This window comes from Trachemys scripta, chromosome 8 (assembly GCF_013100865.1).
Source record: "Trachemys scripta elegans isolate TJP31775 chromosome 8, CAS_Tse_1.0, whole genome shotgun sequence".
NCBI classification, from domain to species: Eukaryota; Metazoa; Chordata; order Testudines; family Emydidae; genus Trachemys; species Trachemys scripta.
Genome location: NC_048305.1, coordinates 11,761,720 through 11,778,478, shown reverse-complemented (window position 1 = coordinate 11,778,478; position 16,759 = coordinate 11,761,720). Strand labels below are relative to the sequence as shown.

At 37.8% G+C, this 16,759-nt stretch overlaps 1 protein-coding gene across 2 annotated transcripts in view; it reads left to right on the top strand.

The window, feature by feature from the left end:
* SEC24A (SEC24 homolog A, COPII coat complex component) overlaps positions 1-16,759 on the top strand; it is a 51,705-nt gene that overhangs the window by 11,725 nt on the left and 23,221 nt on the right. The window contains exons 4-12 of one of the 2 annotated variants that reach the window (XM_034779931.1): positions 3,378-3,455; positions 3,806-3,972; positions 4,953-5,125; positions 6,862-6,964; positions 8,224-8,350; positions 8,755-8,864; positions 10,345-10,457; positions 11,907-12,025; positions 15,836-15,891. In XM_034779931.1, the coding sequence (XP_034635822.1) occupies positions 3,378-3,455; positions 3,806-3,972; positions 4,953-5,125; positions 6,862-6,964; positions 8,224-8,350; positions 8,755-8,864; positions 10,345-10,457; positions 11,907-12,025; positions 15,836-15,891 (1,046 nt within the window). Of the gene's footprint in view, positions 1-3,374; positions 3,456-3,805; positions 3,973-4,952; positions 5,126-6,861; positions 6,965-8,223; positions 8,351-8,754; positions 8,865-10,344; positions 10,458-11,906; positions 12,026-15,835; positions 15,892-16,759 lie in introns of both variants that reach the window. The other variant, XM_034779930.1, reaches the window with a different exon arrangement.

Here is a 16,759-nt window from a genome sequence, read left to right as displayed (position 1 = left end):
CCCCCCCCCCCATTTCTTGACTGCCCCCTCCAGAACCTCCCTGCCCCTTCTCCTGCCCCCTGGCCCCCTTACCCTGCTGCTCAGAACAGGGTGTTGGGCTCTGTGCAAGCCGGACACGTGGCTGCGCTCCCGGCACAACACACAACCCGGTCCCTGGCCCTGCACAGTGCTGCTGAAGCGGGGCCCGGGGCTGCCGGGGAGGAGCTGCTGGCTCAGAATGCGGGGGGGGGCGGAGGAGGAGCTCCTCTACAGCTGCTCCGGGGTCCAGCCTGTGACTTTCCTGCAGCCCTCCCAGCCGCTCGCTCTGCTCTGCCGGGGAGGGGGGAAATCCCGGACGTTTTGAGTGATTTACAAATTCCCCCTGGACGCTATTTTTAGCACAAAAAGGAGGACATGTCCGGGTAAATCCGGATGAATGGTAACCCTATAGATGTAGGTTTCATTTTTAGAAGGTACACGCTATACATTTTTAAAGTGATTTATTTTGAAAACTTTTCAGATCAGTTTTACAGCTATATCAGAAAATGAATGATTGGTTAATTCATTTACCAAAGGTAATTTAAGCAGATATTTATGAAGTCATTGGGAGGTGAACTATCTCCAGTTCAACAGGTTAATCATTAATATTTGGAGGATTTTCTTGCCATGCTGTATTAAGAGGAGAACATCACCAGACAGACATTTAAATTATTTTATTTATCTAAAACGACGATGTTGTGTATTTCTGCATTTATTTCTTCAACAGCAAACATGTAATATTTTAATAAAACAAGCATATGAATTTAGTTAAATATTCAAGTTTTTCTTTGTTGCACTGTTTGCATTTTGCACGCATGACTGTCTTACCTACAGGTAGAGGAACTTCATTAAAATATTCCCAAACTGGGTCTCTTTTATGGCCTGCTGCCACTATAGGTTTTCCCTTCTAGTGAGAGAATGGTATGGTAGATCTCAAATCAATGAAGGCTACACTCAGAAAGACCTCAAGACTTCTGGAATATGCTGCTCGAATAGTTTCACTTTTGTTTCGACTGCCTGTCCCTCCCTTCTCACATTTATCTCCAGTCTTCTTCTCCTTGTCCAGATCTATTCTGCCCCCAACAATCTTCTATTTATTGAACTTTTTGAAACTTTGCACTTTTAAAGAGAGGTAAGGGATTGACTCTGTACACAAATTTGCAGAGGGGTAATAGGGGTGAGGTCTGTTATTTCTCATCTCTATATATTATTTATTTTATTTATTTATTTTAAAACATTTTTGCTGTTAACAAGCATTTTATATCTGGAGACACAAATCCACAGTTTGAGAACTGCAAAACTAAGCATCTCTGATGGTATCTTCTAGACTGAGCTCTGAGTCCCATTGGGTAGATAGAAAGATTAATCTAAATAATCTATACAGAAGCCCCTGGAATCCCATAAAATTGGTTCCCTAATCCATGAAGTACTGGAACTCATTTACAAAACTTTTCTTAAATATTACATGAATAGATTGTCTCATACTATAGAATTAGAATTTATAATTCCTATTCCATGATGAGATATCTTTGAGGTATAGGTTGCATATGCATCCGAAGAAGTGGGCTGTAGTCCACGAAAGCTTATGCTCTAATAAATTTGTTAGTCTCTAAGGTGCCACAAGTACTCCTGTTCTTTGAGGTATAATGTATCTTAATTAAAACTATCTTTAGATGGGCTTTTTCCTCAAAGTACTTTATTTAAAAAAAAATCCGATTTCAATTAAAAAAAATTGGATTTTTATCCACCCTGTACCAAACCACCTTGTAGTGTTTCACAGTTAGTGTTCATCTTAGACAGGGTCATATAGTAATTGGCACTGTTTTTTTTTTTTTTTTTTTTAAATCTAGTAGTGTGGGATATCAAGTCAAAATTGTTCTTGGTTTCCCCCATGCAGTAAAATTGATAACTGCTTTCTCCTATGGTAGCTTGGTGAAATTGTAGTATTAAGACCCATTTTAAAAGGAAACCTGCATGGACAATGAAGACTATTTTTTATCATTTTTGAGCATATGAAATTTACTGGAAATTGCATTTGGTTAGCAAACTGGTATTTTTTTCCACATTTAATAAAAAGCCATGTAACACACTCTTTCTAGATAAGTTAGAATTTTTAACAGACTATGAAGTGGCTTATTTACTTCTGGGTAGCAAGTCTCTTTAATTTGGGTTACTGTTTGGATATGGGTTGGGTATGTTTTTCCTTTTACTAACCCAAATAACCCCTTTATGTATTAGTTGATGGTTCCCAGTAGCCCTTCATTAATAATTCCCTTCCTTCTTTTGCCACTTTACAATTCTTTTGGTTCTTTACCACAGTTTACTCTTGATTGGGTGTGTGACTTCCAGAAGCTGCTATTGATAGAATCAGTAGATGGAGCAGGATGGGTGCTCTTAAGAGAAGAGTGTTTGGTTTCTTGTTCTTTTAGCAGACATAAGTAATCATTTAAGGGTGGAATTTTCAAAAATACATAAGGGAATTGAGCATCTGAATCCCTGAGGTGCTTTTGAAAATCACTTTCCCAACTTTTCCAAGCCTGTTATCTAGCCTAACTAAAAATTACATCTCTGGTAAAGTAGTTCATTCAACTGATAAATAACTTTTTTGAAGGGTTGATGACATTTAATGTGCTCGGCGCAAGCAGAGTCAGCAGGGGGGAGCACAAGTAAGCTGTATTCCTATATCTCTAGTTAATCACTGGTGCACAAGCAAAATAAGCGCAAAATCATGCTAACCTCGAGCTTCATCCAAAATGTGGGAACACTTTATTTTGATAAATTGAAAAGGGATTATTAACATGTATGTTTTACCACAGATACTGAATATAGTGGAAGGTTTTTAAAAGTAACTATACCTAAGCCTACGATTTAGTCACAGGTATTTTTAATAAACGCCATGGACAGGTTGCAGGCAACAAACAAAAATTCATGTCCTGTAACCTGTCCATGACTTATACTAAAAATACCTGTGATTAAATCTTGGGGGAGGGCGCTGGAGGAGCGTTGGGGTGGGGGTGCTAGTTGGGGGGATGGCCTTGGCCAGTGGCACCAACTACCCGGGGCCAGCGGCCAGCCAGGGACTGCGGCCGCGGACCACGATTGCTCCAGCTGGCCGGGGACCGCTGCCGTTGACCACAGTTGCTCCGGCCAGCCAGGGACCACTGCCCGGGGTCTTTTTCCATTAGATGATCCTTTTTCACTTCATGTTTTAGAATCAAGCATTAGGATTTTTACGCTGAAATGTTCTCCAGCTTGTCACTATCATATTAAATCAATTGCTGATATTAAACTTCCAATGAGGAAAAGCCGCTCGTTTTCAGAATTTAAGCCTTCGTTTCTTAATGGATTGTTTTTAGCAGGTGATGCAACAGCCGCTGCCAGTGATGGATCTTTGGTCCAAAACAGTTACGATGCAATAGAAGGAGGAGGCTTCATGGGTAGGACATTCTTATTAAACACTTTTAATTTTGAGGAACTTAATTTTTAAAGCCATTTCAGGCGGGAGGTGGTGGGGTGTTATTCTAACAAATGTATACTTTGCTCAGTGTAAGTTTATCTCAAGGAAATTGACTTTGGTGTTTGAAGCTTTGTTTTAACATTTTATCATGCTTATCCATGTAAGTGTTTTTTAAACAACAATCCAGCCAAAACCTTTCAGTAAGTGCCTGGCCAGAATGTCAACATAATAGCACGATATCAATGGAAGTGCTATTATTTTTGTGTATTAACCTAGATGCATTTCTTGGATAACTTATTTGAATATGTAAACTCTCTTTGTCCACTCTAGCAACCACGTATCCATCTCCTGCTCCCCAGAATCTTAAAATGGGTAGAAATGTTGGGTATTCTTACCCCACCTTACCACCAGGCTACCAGAATTCATCTTCACCTGGAGCACCAGGAATGCAGTCCTCACCCCTGCAATATCCAGCTGGACCACAACCATTTCCTCAGGTAAACATTGATTTTGTCTATCACTAAAGCATCAGTCCTGTAAACTGCTTGGCTCACTTTACCTATTTTAGAATGCAGTGCACAGATTTGTCCCTGTTTAAAATAATAGACTGAACATTATTTAACATGGAATTCTTCATCAAATTTTGTATTAGATGTATTCAAATAAGTTTTCTTGCCAAGACCTCTTGTACTGTGCAACGTGTTCGACCTAAATTATGCAGCAAGGGTCCCCTGATTTATGTGGCATGGCTACGTTGAATTATGCAGCATTATACTGCAGTGTTAATCATCACATAACTTGATAGGCTGAGAGACAGTGGTAGAAGGGCTGAAGCACTGTCAGTGGGGCTTGGAGGATGTGGTTGCCAGGATTCCTAGACTCTCAAAAGTACAGAGCTCCACAACACTGAGTCTTGGGAGTTATGCACCCGGGGAAGGCATCTGCCCAGTAACTTCATGTTTGTGTGGTTTAGAAGAACAGATATGGCAAGTCTCCCCTTGCTCCATCCCAGATGATAATTGTGGATCTCATGCTGCTGCATGTACTCCCACTTGAGCTGGCCACACTGGTCCAGATCCTCAAAGGTATTTAGGCATCAAACTCCCTTTGAAATCAAATTGATGCAGCAAATGCATACATACGCAGATAAAATATGATTATTTCTGTGCCTGGATAATAGCATACACCAGGGTCCTGTTGACTGCCAAAAGAATTCAATAAACTCGGAAGTCTTAGAACAGGTTCATGGTGGTACCTATCTTTGCTATAATACATAAACTGCTTGTTTCTTGATAGTTGACAAGATTAAGTTAGTTTTGTAACTAGTGCCCGAATATATTGCAACAGAACACCAAATAATACTTGAACTACAAAATTCGGAAAGGGAAATAATTTGTTTCTTTTTTAAATTGATGTATCATCCAGATAAGGTCAATTAACTTCTTAATTTTTTATTATTATTTTTGTTTTAACTTAGCCTGCCTTGGGCACTAATCACATAACTGGGTCTATGGGTGGCCTGAGTCTGCAACCAGAAGGATTAAGATCTATCAACCTTCTTCAAGAAAGAAATATTCTTCCTACAACACCTTTGCAGGCTCCTATTCCAAACTTGCATGAAGAAATCCAGAAGCTCAACTGTAATCCAGAGTAAGGTTTCCCATTAGCTATAATTTATCAAAAGAAATGGAAATAAGAACTATTCCTCAGATTTAAAAAAATCCTTAGGGTCTAAAAATCAGCATATAAAATTCTTACATTCCTGAAATATTTGCTTAGTTTTTTTGGATACTGCTAGTAATTGTTTGGAAAGCAGCTTCATTTTTATTAAAATAATGAAAGATGAAAAATGGCTTAATTTTTTTTACTTTAAAAAAGATGAGTAAAGTACAGACCAGAGTGCAAACACTGCTCTGGACACATTCCAGGTATAAGCCAAATAGATTCATTCGTGTCTTAAACTATTCTTCATAATCTCTCTTTATAGTTTATACTTACTTCAGCAAAACTGCTGGTGTTCAGTTGATCAGAGGAGAGTGAAATGCAAGTCCATAGCAGCTTTTATTGCTATCAGTCAGTTACCTCTCTCTGTCTCGAGAAGGAGGGTTCATATGTTCTCACTGGAAAAATTCCTCTGGGAACATTGTAATGTCTTAGAAGTTTGTATGAAAGTATATTGTAGTTTATATAAGATAATATCAATTACTAAATCTTCTTCTAAACCCTGTTTTTAGAACACTTTTGGTAGACCGTATCCCTCCTTTTGCCCTTGCTCTGTCAGAGACCTAAAAATAAGTTTGATGAGATTAGTTGGATAACTCCCATCAGTGACCTCATCTCCTCTTATAAACAGGGGATTCCTTGAGTGAAATCCTTTTTTCCAGGATATAGATCTGGTTAGTTATCTAACCAGCTGAAATTATTTCTCCACTCACCTCAACATATATATCATATTTTGAGATAGTCATGCCTAACTCCATCATATCCATTAGACAAAGATCAGTGCTTTGAAGTACTTAGGCTCTTCAGTTCTAAGGCTAATGACTAGGCCTTCTCCTGCTACAATATGTAACTAAAGTGTTTTTCATGACGCTATCTACAGCAATATAAACACAATAAATACAAAACTGTGTTTAAGCCATCTGATAAAATGAGTCTGCAGTGTGCATTTCAAGAGTGGATTGTGATCCACCTTGTGGGAACGTGGTCAAAGGCCTGGTACTTTCAAGGCACTTGGATAGGTGTGATAGAACCCAAGATTTACAACCGGCAAGAAACAGAAGTCAAAACCAGAATGGATTCTGGGCAGTTGTAGAAGTAGAAATTAAGTCATTTAAATAAGGCAAAGCAAATAATAATAATCTTGAATGTACTTTACATTTTGAACTCTGCCAGAGGTAACCAGTGAAAAGTTTTAAATAATGGAGTAAATAGTTGGCTAAACAGAAGGCTAGCAACGTAGTGTCTACTATAATCTAACTGAGAAAACCTTGGCAATATTATCAATTTACATATAACCAAAGATACCCTTTTGATGTCTATCTGAGAAGTCTAACTTGGGGTTAAGTAACCTGTATGTAAGTTTTGTATTTGTTTGTAACAGAATGTGTTAGGGGCCAATATACTTATTCCACTCAACCAAATGTATACAAAATACGGTGACAATTTAGGAAAAACAAGGTAATTGTGATGGTTATGCCTTGGATTCAAACAGTTCAGGTTGAAGTTGCAGTGGATTTGGCATAAAGCTGGAGAGGGTATTCTGTCAGGAAATAGTAATTCACTGCTATCAACTGTGAAAAGAAAATATAAAAGATGCTATGTACTACTTAAATAACAATGTTATTCTCTGAAAGTCTGAAAATAACCCTTTATCTTTCATATAGGTTGTTCCGATGTACCCTGACTAACATTCCTCAAACTCAGGCCTTATTGAATAAAGCCAAACTTCCTTTGGGGCTCCTGCTTCATCCTTTCAAAGACCTATCGGTATGATGCAATATTCAAAGCTTTAAATACTGTAGTGCCAGCTATACCTGTATTAGAGTTCAGTAACAGATAACTAACTCTATAAGAGGCAAATGTCTCAGATAATCTTGGGCCCAGGAAAAAAACCTCCCATAGAAAACTGCTTAGTCCTCTTGCTTCTACTCCATGAAAACCAGTGTCATCTTTTTAAATATCTGCCCCCATTGTTACAGTCCCTAGCCTCATCTTAAATGATTTTGGAAGCCGAGGTGCAGTACACCACTCAAACTATAATGAAGTGAGTTAATATATTTTAATATTGGTATAGCTTGTGTAGTTTTATCTTTTCACCTAATCACCAGCTGTAGCCATTGATTTCTTCCTATACTCCAGTTCCCTGAGCACTAACTCTTAACAAAGTCAAAAACTGAGACTCAGATGGCCTCAGACCTCCTTTAAGCCATGTATTACTTGGATTTAATTTGCTACTATTGCTGCTGTTCCAGATAAGTGTGATTTTTGGTGGTGGTGAAGTGATCACTAGAGTCATAAGGAAGGCAATGTGGATTCAATTACTATAAATTCATATGGGTCCCACAGCCTGTTACTTCCACAGTTGACTTCAATTTCTAACATACATCTTTATATAATGTCTGTTTCTGCAGTGCTGAGTTGGGGGACAGTGTTCTGTCTTTTTTTAAAATAAACTGAAAATACAAAATTAGACATGCAATTGAGAGGTTTATCATCTTTTTTTGAAAAAGAAACATACACAGCTAAGTAGGTTGGAGCCTGAATTTAACCAGCCTTTCTAACAGTTAAAGTTTTGGGGGCACCATGTGGATTGGGGTATTTTCTTTCTCTATTCTGTTTAAGGGTACATCTACACTACAGCGGGGAGTCGATTTAAGATACGCAAATTCAGCTACGTGAATAGCGTAGCTGAATTCGACGTATTACAGCCGACTTACCCCGTTGTGAGGACGGCGGCAAAATCGACTTCTGCCGCTTTTTGTCGGCGGCGCTTACTACCACCTCCGCTGGTGGAGTTAGAGCGCCGATTCGGGGATCGATTGTCGCGTCCCGACGGGACGCGATAAATCGATCCCCGAGAGGTCGATTTCTACCCGCCGATTCAGGCGGGTAGTATAGACCAGGCCTAAGTGAGAGTTGCATTTAGGCTGGTTAACCTGAGAGCACAGATAAGATAGTATTACAATTGTAGATATGTCATAAGCATCTTGCTTTGGGGTTTTAAAGCAGAAGTTCCTCTTTTCCAGCAATTACCTGTGGTCACCTCCAGTACAATTGTGAGATGTCGTTCCTGCAGGACATATATTAACCCTTTTGTCAGCTTTCTAGACCAAAGGAGATGGAAGTGCAACTTGTGTTATAGAGTGAATGATGGTAGGTTTTAAACCAATTAGCCCACTTAAACATTCATGTCAACTTTTGAATTTGACTTCTACCAGTATTCCATCAATACATTTTTTTTCCTGACATCTGAGGTCTGCTGCTATACGTCTGGTCCTTCCCAGATCAGCATTGTATGATGTAGGGAGTCTTCCATTAATGGACCAAGATGTAATCACTAAAGAGCTTCATTGAGTTTGAAACAATCTCCAAATGTGAAATATTATTGTACTAACTTGCTGCCCTACTTAGTACCCCCTATATATTTCCTCTTACACAGTATCTCACTGCGGATACAGCATGGTTACTCAGACATGTCTGTGCTAAATCCTAGCGCAGTTAATATTAGTGTATGTTAGTGTGAATTGTAATAATATTATAATTTTCATTTTATGTAGTTCCTGAAGAATTCATGTACAATCCTGTGACAAGAGTATATGGAGAACCTCATAAAAGACCTGAAGTTCAAAATGCAACTATTGAGTTCATGGCTCCCTCCGAATACATGGTGAGGTTTTGTTTCCTCCTCTTAAACTTTTATATATTGCTTTAATGTCTAGGGGCTCCAATCAGAAAAGATCCCTATTTTTTTTTAACCCTCATGGTGTCTGCATGTGTTCACACCCAGGGTTTCTTATACTAATGTACTGCAACTTCAACACAATGTTTTCTTGACTTAATATCAAGAAAAATTGCACACAATCATTGCTTGCACTTCAGTTTTTGGTAGATGAGTAAAAGTCATTTGATGGTGCTCCCCAACAGTGTATCTGAGATTGATCAATTTTGTCGTCTTCTGTAGTTATAGCTGTAGGTGCCAGTGGTTCCTTTACCTTTACCAGTACCTTTTGTGTATTGATCTTGAATTATGACAAGTTTTTGGACCTCACCCCTCTAATATAAAGAAATGTTTTTTGTCTCTCTCATACTCTCACAAAACCCAGATGTATTCAGGACCCCCTAAGCTGAAAACCCCTGGCATAGGACGCCATGCTCTAGTTTCTGTTAACATGCCTGGCGTGTTAAGGCAAAGAATCTTAAATAATATATATAAAAAATTGTGGTTCCATCTTCTAAATGTTAATCTTTATTTCTGGTTCATATTAGCTCTTAATATTGTAATGAAAAATATTGGAAAATTTTGTCATTATTGTGGCTTAAACTGTACTCAAGATGATATAGTTGTACTAAAACCACTGGGTTATAGACCAAGAGTCCAGTCCTGCAACCTTTGCATATCTGAGTTCTCCTATTGACTTCAGTGAGTGTTTGGATAAAGGTTGCAGAATCTGCTCCTTAAGCATTACCAGCTAAACTAAACTAATGGTGATGAAATGTATCATTGTGTCTGCACTTTTCTAAAGTAACTTGTGTGTCATCTAGATTGGAACATACCAGTTCTGAGAACTTGGGGAAGACAGCTTGTTAAAGGGACAGCATCAAATCAGATACATTGAAGTACAAATTAATTTGTTCAAAATACCTTAGGTTTTAAAAAATTAATACTTTAGAAAGCTAACATAGATATTCATATATTTTTCCCTTGCATTATCTCAACTTGGATTATAACTAGTCACTTCTGGATTACTATCAGACTCTCGTATGCTATCAGGATGCTCCACTGTTTGGGTTACAAATATTGCTGTGGAACGGTCAAAAAAAGTCCCTTGGTAATCTTTAAATTACATGGGAATATTCTTGTTGACTCTGGATTTTATAAAATCTTATTTTTACAAACATCAGTTTCAGGCCAAATTTGATCTGACAGTTTCACTTCAGCAAGGACTAGAATTTATCCCATATGTTTTTCCTCCGTATTTCCTACTGTACTATCTTTGCTTATTTGTCCGCTATTACACAAATGAGAGAGATTTCTATTTTGGGGATGTGTTCTGAGTGATGCAATGTAAACCTACAGTATAACCAATAAACTGAGACTGACAATTTCAATCACTGGACATTAAAAATCTCTTGGGTTATTTTTTTAGCTACGTCCACCTCAACCTCCTGTGTATCTCTTTGTGTTTGATGTCTCCCACAATGCAATAGAAACAGGATACTTGAATACAGTCTGCAAGACCTTATTAGACAATCTTGACTTGTAAGTTTTGGTTCTCGTTTCAGAATTTAATCTTTTTTCCTTATATTTCCAGTATTTTCTTTGTGGAAATGTTTTTTGTGATCTGTGAAACTAGTTTAATGTTGTGTGAACAGGATTTTAATTTAGCCCATTTATGATCCAGAGAGGAAAATTTTCAAAGTACTGCATAGGAATTAGCCTTAAATTCAGTTCTTATCAATTGCATTTGCAATGATAAAACCCCTAGTTTTAAAATGTAGCTGTCAGTCTGATTATACAACTTCTTGGTTTTGCTTTAATAATGCAAAAAATGCATAAGAATATCATAGGTTTGCTTTGAACAAAGATTTGGAACTATGGCTTTAGAAACAGTAATTCAGTGTGCACTCCTTGCAACAAATGCACATACATGTCTATAAAGCTTTGCATGAGACACAAGTTGGGTGAGGTAATATCTTTTATTGGACCAACTTCTGTTGGTGAGAGAGACAAGCTTTCAGGCTTACACAATGATCCTCCTCAGGTCTGGAAAATGTGTCTATACATACATGCACACAAGGTAACAATTTGTAGCTACTCCCACTATGAACTTGTGTAATGCTTTACATCTTTTACTCCTGGGGGAATTCAGCGCCGTAAAATTAAAAATTACATGCACAGTATTTTATAATTCTGCATATTTTATTTTTCAAAATAACACAATATAATCACACCAGTTTCAATTATTTTTGGTGATTTATTTCAAAATACCTGTCAGCAAGTATGTCTGTAACAATACAGACGACAAAAAAGATTCAGGAAATGTTTTTTGACAAATAGATTCCTAATCATGGCATATTAATACAGAACTCTGAATAATAATTCATTTAAACTACAATACAGAACCGTATTTCCCACACCCCTCAGAAGCAGTGCAAAGGCTTGGGGGAGTCAGGAGTAACAGAGGAGCTGAGGGAGGGGGAAATAAATTGCTGGAAAGGAGCCTGGGTGTGAACTTGGATGGTTGTTGGGTATGGGTGGGAAGAGTATGGAACAGGTTTTTTGGGGGAGGTGGGGAGGGATTATTAGGGACCTTCCCCCCATGCAGATGACAGGTTGAATTTCCATAGGGGTCCACAACTCCATTCAAAAATTTTTAGGGGTCCACAAATGAAAAAAGCTTGAAAAACCGTTGATTTAGAGTAAGTCTCAACACAGGTAATGTCAGTTTATTGCTGTAAAATGGCTCAAAGCCAAGCCATAAACAAATTTCAGTACTGCAGTTGTTCTAACTCCTTGTTGGGGGGTGGGGGAGTGTAAGCATTAGCCTGAGAATGATGCAATGGATATTGCAGAAGTTATATTTCCCAGCAGGAATAAAATGTCCCTCTACCTTATGTCATTGTAATAGCTCTGAGAGAACGTACTTGCACTTGAACAGTGTAGGCTAACTAAAATTGACTTGCTGAACACTTTGTTTTTGATTTTTAGGCTTCCTGGGAACACTAGAACAAAAATAGGTTTTATAACATTTGACAGCACAATCCATTTCTACAGTCTTCAGGAAGGTCTCTCTCAGCCTCAGATGCTAATAGTTTCAGATATTGAAGGTATGTAAGAATAACATCTAAATTGAATTTTTATAAAATGATACCTAATGATTTTGACATACTATGTTGGCACAGTCTAGAACTCTAAATACTAAGATGGGTGAACTAGAGTGCCTTGCATTAAATTAGGATATTGACATAATTAAGATTACAGAAACTTGCTGGAATAAGGATAATCGATGGAACATGGTAATATCAGGGTACAAAATTTATAAAAGTGATTGTAGGTCGCACTGTTGGGGGAATGGCATTATGTGAAAGAAAGAATAGAGTCAAATATAGTAAAAATCTTAAATGAATTGAACTGTACCATAAAATCTCTAAGAATAGAAATTCCATGCTTGGACAATAAGAATATAGCAATAGTAATATACTACCGACCAGCTGAATGGTGACAATGACTGTGAAATGCTTAGGGAGATGAGAGAGGCAGTGAAGCAGAAAACTCAATAATAATGGGGGATTTCAGCTATCCTCATATTGACTAGGAACATTTCACTTCAGGAAGGAATGCAGAGATAAAAATTTTAGATACCATAAAAGACTGCTTCTTGAAACATCTTGTCCTGGAACTTAAAAGGGAAGGGGCAATTCTTGATTTAGTCCTAAGTGGAGTACAGGATCAGGTTTGAGAGGTGAATATAGCTGGACCGCTTGGTAATAACCATAATGTAATTAAATTTAACATCTTTGTAGGGGGGAAACATGTCAAAGAAATTCACTATGGTAGCATTTAACTTAAAAAAGGGGTACTACACAAAAATGAGGAAGCTAGTTAAACAGAAATTAACACGAATAATCACAAGGGTGAAATGCCTGCAAACTGCACGGAGACTATTTAAAAACACCATAAATAGAGGCTCAGACTATATCAGGGGTTCTCAAACTGGGGGTCGTGAGGTTATTATATGGGGGGTCACGAGCTGTCAGCCTCCACTCCAAACCCTGCTTTGCCTCCAGCATTTATAATGGTGTTAAATGAATAAAAAAGTGTTTTTAAGGTATAAGATGGGGGGTCACACTCAGAGGCTTGCTATGTGAAAGGGGTCACCAGTACAAAAGTCTGACTATATGTATACTCCACATAAAAACCCCAAAAACATGCCACCATGACTAAAAAGTAGAGTGAAAGAGGCAGTTAGAGCCAAAAAATGTTTTAAAAGTTTGAAGTCCATTCCTTCTGAGGAAATTAGAAAGGAACATAAACTCTGGCAAGTCAAGTGTAAAGTTATAATAAGGCAGGCCAAGAAAGAATTTGAAGAGCAACTAGCTAAGGACACAAACATTTTTTTGCCATTAGTTTTTAGGTACATCAGCAGCAGGAATTCTGCAAAACAGTCAGTGTGGCCTCTGGATGATCGAGATGCTAAAAGAGCACTCAAGGAAGATAAGGCCATCATGGAGAAGCTAAATGAATTCTTTGCATTGGCCTTCAGTGCAGAGGATATAGGGGAGATTCCTACACCCGAGCCATAAATAGCAATAAGTAGCCGGGGCCAGATGGTATTCACCCAAGAGTTTTGAAGGAATTCAAAAATAAAATTGCAGGTGTACTAACTGTGGTATGAAACTACCATGTAAATCAGTCTCTGTAGCAGATGACTGGAGGGTAGCTAATGTAGCTAATAATTTTTAAAAAGGCAATTACAGGCTGGTAAACCTAATTTCAGTACCAGGCAAACTGGTTGAAACTATGCCAAAGAACAGAATTATCAGACAATTAGATAAACACAATACATTGGTGAAGACTCAGCACAGCTTGTGTAAAGGAAAATCATGCCTCACCAATCTATTAAATTCTCTGAGGGAGCCAATAAGTTTGTGGACAAGTGTGATCCAGTCAATATAATGCACTTAGATTTTCAGAAAACCTTTGTCAAAGTCCTTCACCAAAGGCTATTAAGCAAACTAAGCAGCCATGGGCTAAGAGGGAATGTCCTCTCATGGGTTAAAAGACAGGAAACAAAGGGTAGGAATAAATGCTCAATTTTCACAATGGAGAGAGGTAAATAGTGGGGGTCCCCCAAGAATCCGTACTGGGACCTGTGCTGTTCAACATATTCATAGATGGTCTAGGAAAGGGAGTGAATAATGAGATGGCAAAATTTACAGACAATACAAAATGAAGATAGTTAAATCTTGGTCCTGCCATGCGGGCAGGGGACTGGACTCGATGACCTCTCGAGGTCCCTTCCAGTCCTATAATCTATGAATCTATGAAAAAATCCAAAATTGACTGCAAAGAGTTACTAAATTGGGTGACAAAATGGCAGATTGAATTCAGTGTTAAGTGCAAAATAGTGCTCACTGGAAAACATAATCCCAACTATCCATACAAAATGATGTGTAAATTAGCTGTTACCATTCAAGAAAGAGATCTTGGAACCATCGTGGATAGTTCTCTGAAAACATCAGCTTGATGTGTAGCAGCAGTCAAAAAAGCTAACAATGTTAGGAACCCTTAGGAAAGGGATAGAAAATTAAACAAAAAAAAATCATAATGCCACTTTATAAATCCATGGTATGTCCACACCTTGAATACTGCATGCAGTTCTGGTCACTCTATCTCAATAAAGAGATATTAAAATTGGAGAAGGGCAAGACAGATGATTAAGGGTGTTAGAACAGCTTCCATTGAGAAGAGATTAAGAAGACTGGGACTGTTCAGCTTAGAAAAGAGATGACGAAGGAGGGATACAGTAGAGGTCTATAAAATCATGAACCGTGTGGAGAAAGTGAATAGGGAAGTGTTTACTCCTTCACATAACACACAAAGTAGGAGTCACCTGGTGAAATTAAGAGGCAGCCGGTTTCAAATAAAAGGAAGTACTACTTCACACAACGCACAGTCAGCTTGTGTGGAACTTGTTACCGCAGGGCATGCTGTGAAGGCCAAAAGTATAACTAGGTTCAAAAAGTAATTAGATAAATTAATGGAGGATAGGTCCATCAATGGCTATTAGCCAAGATGTCAGAGAAGCAACCCCAAGTTCTGTGTCCCTAAGCCTCTGGGGGTGCATCTACACTGGACTAAAAGGGCTGTGGCTAGCACGGGTCAGCTGATTTGGGCTGCAGGGCTAGAAATTGCTGTGTAGACATTTAAGCTCAGGCTTGAGCCTGGACTCTGGAAACGTACCCTGACTGCCGCCGGCTGGGACTAGACAACTGGGAACGGACCACTTGATGATTGCCCTGTAGTGTCCATGTTCAGAGACAGGATATTGAGCTAGTAGAGTTGTTCTTATGTTCACATACGCAGGGAGTTGCCATATCAGATCACTAATTCATCTAGCAGTGGCCAGCATCAGATGCTTCAAAGAGTAGTGAAATCTATTTAATGTATCTAGGGTCTCGGCTAAGGCCCGTTAAAGTTAATTGTTCAGTGCTGTAATAGGGCTTCTTTAGTGGCCTTAACAGGTGATCTGTTCATGACCTGAAACATGAAGTCAACTTTCCTGGCATTCTAGTTTAACTCCTAAAATTAACTAAACTTTGTATTACAATCCTGTTTAAACGATTGATCTCAATAGCTTCAATATAATTCCTAAGTGGCTGTATGATGCTTAAAAGATTTTTTCTTTTATTCTTAAATGTATTGCCTGATAGTTTTTCACAATACTTTTGTTTTACAGGCCGTGTTCTTATCCTCTTTTACTCTTTTGCTTTTCATGCTAAATAATCAGTATCTCAAACTGAAATGCAAGGGATTGCACAGGTATAACTGAGGGCAGAATAAGACCCAGACTGATCTGAAAACTAGCTGAAATGTTTTCAGATAGCTTTAATCGGTTCATTTTTCTGCTCTTCCAGATGTGTTTATACCAATGCCAGAGAACTTATTAGTAAACTTAAATGAAAACAAAGAGGTAAGACCTGTCTTAAACTGTTTAGGTGACATTCAGGCAATATGAAGTGCATTTGATAACTTGTACAGTACTTAATGAAATAATGTACTTAAATCACATTTGTCTGAATTTCTAGTCTACTTTTATTACAAAAATTACTGTAACTGAAGTAAATGGAAATATTTTGTTCAGTTTTACTTTGTGCATTTAATTGCGTTGTATGTAATTAGTGTTGCTGTTTCCCCTGTGTAGTCAGCTAGTTTGTCTGTGGAGACTCATCTATCTTTAAAAAAACAAACAAACAAGCAAGCAGAGAATTGCCAAATCACTTTTAATTGGTTACATTTCAAGTTAATGGTGGCCTTTAAATATCTTAGGTCTCTGTATTTAAAGATAAGGGAATCAATGCGTGTCTCTTACTAGATGAAATAACTTAAAATAAGGACTATCGATTAATTGCAGCTAACTCATGCGATTAACTCAAAAAATTAATCGTGATTAATCGCAGTTTTAATCACATTGTTAAACAATAGAATACCAATTGACATTTATTAAATATTTTTGGATGTTTTTCTACATTTTCAAATATCTTGATTTCAATTACAATACCGTATACAAAGTTACAGTGCTCACTTTATATTTATTACAAATATTTGCATTGTAAAAATGATAAACAAAAGAAATAGTATTTTTCATTCACCTCGTACAAGTATTGTAGTGCAGTCTTTTTCGTGAAAGTGCAACTTACAAATGTAGATATTTTTTGTTACATAACTGCACTCACAAAAAAAAAATGTAAAACTTTAGAGCCTGCAAGCCCACTCAATCCTACTTCTTGTTCAGCCAATCGCTAAGACAAACAAGTCTACTTACTGTTACAGGAGATAAT